We start from the raw sequence: 6,506 nt of genomic DNA on the forward strand, positions 1-6,506 counted from the left end.
AGTCAATCGGTCCACGCACGACTAACAGGATCAGCAAACATTATGGCAAAGGTTATAGCGCGGGCCAAGAATGCGAGCAGTGCGCGTCCTAGACCCTTCAAGTGCAAGAGACCGAGGCTTATTGATTTTCGCGAAAGAAATAGTGAAGAGATAATGTTATAGCACTGCAAATTTCAGAGAACACGAAGCTTCCTACAGGTGCCACGTTTCACATCGTGTTTTCTTTTCATCTCGCAAAATTAGTAGAGCAGTGTAGAATATACAACGAGCAGCTAGGTGCGCGTATATAATATAATGAAAACATACATACGTTGAAATGTGCTTTCTATACTTTTTGTTACAGTTACGTATTATTTTTCCGAATAGAGTTCATATAGTTTTAAAGAATTTAATTATTTGAAATATTGTAACTAGAGAAGATACCAATTGTTTAATTACTAGTTATAATATTAATTAAACAGAATAATCTTATATTCACAAACTTAATTTATTATTAGTTTTTCTGTTAATTTTCACACAGAATATTGCATTAAAATACGATTTCGATTTCAATAAATAACCGAGCTGATTCCAAAACGAATACATATAATATATTACATAGTGTAGATTATTAAAATAATTATCAATCTGATCTTATATCTCGAAACATATCTATATTTTTTCACAATAATTCTGTTATGGCGATTGCTTGGAAAAATTAAGAAATACACTTCTCAGTGGTGACATTGCAGACCGAAGGATTAAGTGTTCCACATCACGAACACCCACGCAGATAAGAGGAGACAAAAAGCTTTCGGAAGCTCTTATAGAAGCCCCGAAAAGCGTTAATCGCATCCCTTGCATAAAACACAGAGCACCGCTTAATGCTGCACTACACGCCCGAGACCGTGAAACTCGCGACTCAAAGAATCTTTCTTATCGATCCATTACCACTGCCGAAAAAGATGTTCGAGCGGGCGGCGACGCAGGGGAGCCAAAAAGCGCGACCTTCCAAAGCTTGCGCACGCGAGGATTCGTATCTTACGACTGCACTTGTTTAAAAAATATACATGTATATCTGCGCAGACACGCGCGAGTAGTACGTATATACATATAAGTGGGTTGAGGTCAGCTGTGCGATCAGCCGGCGCAAAAGAAGACGTCGCCCAAGCGCGCCGGTCGTTAGTGCGCTCGCTTGCCCGCTGGAAACTTGATCCTCGGCCAAACTCAATTAAGAACTTTCCTGCAAGTGGGAGGAAATTATTTTGATACAGAGACCAAGCGTGAGAGCGAGAGAGCAAGAGAGAGGATACGCCAGCAGACAGTTTGAGGAGTAAATATTGAGGAGTTGACGACGCGATGGCGACGTGCTGCGAATCGTTAGGCTTCCTTGTGTTTGTTTTTGCAATAAAAGCTTGATTTCGCAACTGAGGGAAGTTGATAGTTTTTCCACTTGATCCTTCTTTCTCTTATATTTGTATACTCTTATAAATTTTTTTCCGTGATTACTGCCGTCTCATTTCATGAAACTCGAGACGATTTAGCGAGGAGCGAAGCTTGAGAGTTATACAGTTCCGCAAACTGTAGCATACTTTTTATGTCTGTTTAAATTTACGACGCAGTTACACTTCTATTGATGGAGATGTTTTCATAAAGTCTTTCACGGTGATTTCGACAGTTACTGCAATGTTGGTTTAATGCGCCATAAAGCTTGAATATACTAGAGCATGAGTAATCATATACTGAATAATTTAATGTACATTTTAGTTAAGCTTGGCAAAAATGGCACGCCGGAATTCGTCATGTGTACGAACCATGCGAACTTTGATTGACATTTTATAATTATAGCGCAACGTATTTTGACAGTTTAATCAAGTTGGGGAAATTCGAGGAAAAATAAAATATTCGCTAGTGGAAATTATATTTTGAGCTTCAAGGTTCTCTAATGCATGATATTGACTAGAAATTTTGTATTTCTCATTACGTAAACCAACATCTATATCAACTTTTGACAATAAATACATTTACAGTTCACCACCAGTTAACTCCTGATTTAAAAACTAACTAAAACAATTTTACACAGCTCCTCCATCACAGTGGATTTCACGAGCAGCACATTCTTACATCATCGACAAGAAGAACAATACAGAGCGAGCGAGTTCCACCTGTTACTTGACGGACGATTTCGTAGGATACCTGCCGTACACACAGCCACTCCTCGTCATCCTGCAATAGAGCTGCTGGCTGATCTGGTAGCAGCTCGCGCTCATGGTGAGCTTGCGACCTACGTTCATGTGCGGCCCGTCGCCCGCATGCAGTCGTCTGAGGCGTGACTTTGTCACCGCGTTTACCTCGCGACACTGCGCCTGCGGTTTCTGCGGCTCACTCGGACTGCTGCTGCTCTGATGGTGCTTCTGAGAGGAAAAATCATTTTCTTATCCAGTACTGTTGTAACCACTGAAATTTAATCTCTCAATTATTATCCATTAGAACTTACCAAGTGAGAACTGCGCTGATGTTCCTCGGGAGTGTCGGGTGCGCTCGGCAAAGTCACTCTGTGTCTTCTGTGATGGTGATGCCTGGGCTGCAGCTGCAGCTGTTGCTGCACAGCTATCGGCGACTGCTGCTGTTTCAAGCTCTTGGGCTGGTGATGGTGATGATGCGCTTTGGAGACGACGACGCTCGTCGAGAGGCCACCGCCGCGCTTGCGTTTGAGCAACCGCAGAGGTGCCGTCGCGCCGAGCACGGCTCTGGCTATACGCCTACGACAACGCCAGAGCAGAACCGCCGTGGCAAACCAGGCGAACCACGGGCCGGCCCGAGGACTCGCGCCCACCGCTGCTGGCACCGGCTCTCTCGACCACAGGAAGAGCATCTGCGGGCGGACGGACAGCCGGACCTCTCATTAATTCCACACTCACGCGACGCGCTCCTATTTCGATTTCGCCCTCAAAACGAATTTATCGCCCTTGACGCCCATTTCCTTGAAAAATTAAGTGGTTTGACAATCTTCCTGATCCGCTCTCGTCCGCCCTATCAAGGTAACGACCCCCGGAGAGGCAAACAAAATCTGTTTGGCACACGCTCTCATCCGCAGCTCTCTCAGACTTTCGACGCCGCTAAATCCCTCCTCAAAGAAGTCTGGAAAACTGACAGCGGAGAAATAAAGCGATGGAGCGCACGAGCTCGCGAAAAGAAAGAACGTATCTCGACTTAATCTACTTAAAATCGGGGACGCATTCCGCGAGTCGAGTCATGAGCAGCAGTTATCAGGCGATGCTAAGTTGCCGCGGTGCGATGCTAGTTTAGCTGAGCACAGCTCGGCGCCGCGTCAAGGTTAATGTCGGGCATAATTCGAGGACACGGCGCGAATTCCTCCTCGCGCGAACGCGAGTATAATTCGGTTTGAAGGTCTGCCCCTGACGCTCCGGCGCCTCGCTTTATTCACATGCACTTTTACGTAAGTTCAACCGGCTGATGCACACCACCGCCGTCGCTTGGATATGGCCAGGGTCGTAACCTTCGCGCAGACTTTGCTATACGGAGAAAGAGAAATAGCGGAGCAGAGGGCGAGACCCGACGACGGCTGCGCTGACCCATTTGGCAAAGCCGCCTCACGCGCTTGTACGCTGACTGTACTGGTTAGCGCATCGGTATACGAGAAAGACGAGATGCGACGCGGGCTGGCACGTGGAGTTATCGCTAAAAATGAACGGTCGTCTTCCCTCTCGCAAAATACTCGCTGTCGAGAAGAATTTCAGAAGCCTAGGGGTAAACAATGTTCCAGCGAGAGCGTATTTCACCGCGGCGCGAAATGGGAGTATGAAAAGAAAGCTCTTGGTAAAGCCCACCTTGGAAATCCAATCGGAGACGCGCAGCCTGCCGGTGCTACGGACGCGTGCAGCCGACCGAAACATAGAGCCCTCTAGTAAAAGATCCTTTCGAGCCCTCAGAATGCTTCTAGCGGGATTTTCTTCGCCCAGCCGCGCGACGTCGAACCCGTCGCTGGAGCTGCTCCACTCTCCCGATAATCCGGAAAGGACGTTACGATCTATTCGCGCACTGCTGAAAAGTGGAGGAGAGTCAGATTACTATACAGCTCTGCGAGAGCCGAGGCTGGGATTTTATGGATCATGTAGCTGTAGAGAAGGAGGGAGGGGGGAGCCCTATGCCGAGGAAGAACACGGCGGCGACTCGCGGAGGGAGAGAAATTCATGAATGTATCATGGTGAATCGCGGATTAAAATTCTGGCGAGGCGCTGATATTAGGGGGCTGTATCATGTGAGCGCCGACGTAGCTCGGCGCCCGTAATTAAGGCAAAATGATGGATCGGCGGTATTGATTTATTGGTCTTTCGTTGTCTGAATTCGTGAGGTTAGAGCGCTTTATATGATTGATTGCGCTCCACAGAATAATTAAAAGCATTCTCCCAAAGGTTAGAAAACTAATAATGCTTATTTGCATCGGTGATCGTAAAATATTAGAAGATAAGTAGAAAAATAAGACGAAAAATAGGTTGGCCGCGAACCGCATCCACTGAATTATTGCATTCTCACCCGTTTGGGTCGGTCGTAACGTCGGTCAATCCCGGGAAGCCGCCCGAAAGATTTTTCAATTTCGGCGACGATAGGTCGGTTAATTGGCCGCGCGGCTTCCTTTCTTCTCCGCCTCCTTCACTTTTCTTCGCGCGGGAGGAGAAAGCCTCGAGTCTCGTTCGCGAAATTCCAGCCGCCACCGGGATCGATCGATCCGCGCGCGCTTTCTTCCTCGCGCCCCTGATCTCAGCGCTGGCTTTTCTTTCTCGCTTCCGTGTACTAGCCGACGGCGATAACGAGCGAATTTTTGGATCTCCGCATGATGATCGTGACACGCGCGTGTATCCTAGTTATTTTGGTTAGGATTGACTTTTTACACTTAACCGGACGCGCTTGTTCGGAGTGGACCTATACGCGCGGTTGAAAAGGCGATACAAAAGTTCAACGCAAATGGTGTACAAACATTTGAATCTGATGAATTTTGAACTGGGCAATGTCGAGAGAGAGAGAGAGAGAGAGAGAGAGAGAGAGAGAGAGAGAGAGAGAGAGAGAGAGAGAGAGAGAGAGAGAGAGAGAGAGAGAGAGAGAGAGAGAGAGAGAGAGAGAGAGAGAGAGAGAGAGAGAGAGAGAGAGAGAGAGAGAGAGAGAGAGAGAGAGAGAGAGAGAGAGAGAGAGAGAGAGAGAGAGAGAAAGCGTGAAAAAAGGAGGGAACTGGCGTTGCCGATGAGTAGAGAGGACCGCGTGAATGGAGGTACAGATTGGCTGCGCGGATCGATACTTTTTTCGGTGCCGCACTGCTGCTGAGGAACGGAGTGACTCTACTGATAGGTTTTTCTTTTGTTCTATTTCTTTCCAGGTGTGAAACGAGTATTTCGGAAATTTAAATTCGCTCTTTTCCTCGTGGATCGCGAAATCGAATTTTCGCCATCTGCGAAATTGGACTCTTGATAATTGTCTCATTAAAACAGCTGATAAGCGCAACGATTACGGACTCTTACCTAACCCTGAATTTTCCCCGTGAGATTTTCGACGCGATAGTAAAGTTCGTAATCCGATCTATCCCAGCAATTTCCGACTCCTTCCTTAAGTCCTGTTTGTTCAATAAAGTTTTGATAACTCTTTTGACCCATTTGAATGATTTACAAGCTAACGCATGTCGTCATCGCTGAGCCATAAAAGCGACGATAAACCCCGCATGTTCGTTTATTCGCACAGACATTCTGCGCAGCAGGAGAAGAAGCCAAGTGAATTAAAAGTGTAGAATTTCGCAACGCCGCGAATAAATCCTCGCTCAGCATCAGCTCACTGAGAATACGTAAATACTCGACGTATAATGAGCAGCCGTGTGGCAAGCGCGCGGTGCTCCGAGTGCAGAGTCGCAGAAAAGCGTAAAAGGACGCGCGAGCGAATCTCGAACTGGAAACAAGGCCGTGAGAGCGAGTTTATCATCATCGCTGCCGCGGCGGGCGCCGTGGCAAAATGAGCCCGGCTAATCTGCATTCATCAAGTTGATTAATGTAGAAAAAGAAAAGTTTCTCGCCCCTCTCGTTTTATCGTCGAGCGGCTCATCTCCTCAGATCTGAGCGTGTTTCCCGCGCTTTGTTAGAGTGGAGTTTAACTCTTCGCTTTTCCTCTCCTATACACACTTTCGTGGAATACCTGCTTTGTAGTGGGCGCGCGTCATCACCGCGTAATTCGCAATTATTTGTAAAGCCATTGCGGAGCTTTTCTCTGCCTCATTTTATGAGCGGTGATTGTGAAGCTGCGCCAATATTTCATGAGAGAAACATGATGAAACTCAAGGTAGCATCTTTACAAGCTCGTCCGCAAACGCAAGTGTGAGTTGGCTGTGTGCAGCCTCCGCGCGCCGCAACGACCGCGAGCGCGCGAGGCGAATAGCAATTGCTGGGCTTGTTCCCTCTCTCTCTCTCTCTCTCTCTCTCTCTCTCTCGGGTTCAGGTCAGCCCCCCCGAAACGGAGCAATGGCGGGG

At 47.4% G+C, this 6,506-nt stretch overlaps 1 protein-coding gene across 2 annotated transcripts; it reads right to left on the reverse strand.

Annotated features, from left to right (window-relative positions):
• Positions 1-1,883: 1,883 nt before the first annotated feature.
• On the reverse strand, positions 1,884-5,307 carry LOC100119183. Of its 2 annotated transcripts, none has more exons than XM_031923262.2 (4): positions 4,537-5,307; positions 3,831-4,044; positions 2,477-2,854; positions 1,884-2,393 (listed from the first exon to the last, which is right to left on the reverse strand). In XM_031923262.2, the coding sequence occupies exons 2-4, from the start codon at positions 3,894-3,896 to the stop codon at positions 2,148-2,150; spliced, it is 690 nt and encodes a 229-aa protein (XP_031779122.1). In that variant the 5' UTR covers positions 3,897-4,044; positions 4,537-5,307; the 3' UTR covers positions 1,884-2,147. The 2 variants fall into 2 exon arrangements, with proteins under 2 accessions (XP_031779122.1, XP_032452556.1); XM_032596665.1 differs by having other exon boundaries at positions 2,477-2,962; positions 4,537-4,905.
• Positions 5,308-6,506: the final 1,199 nt, after the last annotated feature.

This window comes from Nasonia vitripennis, chromosome 2, assembly GCF_009193385.2.
Source record: "Nasonia vitripennis strain AsymCx chromosome 2, Nvit_psr_1.1, whole genome shotgun sequence".
Classification (NCBI taxonomy): domain Eukaryota; kingdom Metazoa; phylum Arthropoda; class Insecta; order Hymenoptera; family Pteromalidae; genus Nasonia; species Nasonia vitripennis.

Bases quoted from the DNA above. Each gene is read 5' to 3' on its own strand.
- LOC100119183 (XM_031923262.2), bottom strand. From the start codon at position 3,896: ATGTTTCGGTCGGCTGCACGCGTCCGTAGCACCGGCAGGCTGCGCGTC. The intron at 2,855-3,830 runs GTGGGCTTTACC...GTCCGCCCGCAG, and splicing joins TCTCCGATTGGATTTCCAAG to ATGCTCTTCCTGTGGTCGAG. The intron at 2,394-2,476 runs GTAAGTTCTAAT...TTTTCCTCTCAG, and splicing joins ATCAGCGCAGTTCTCACTTG to AAGCACCATCAGAGCAGCAG.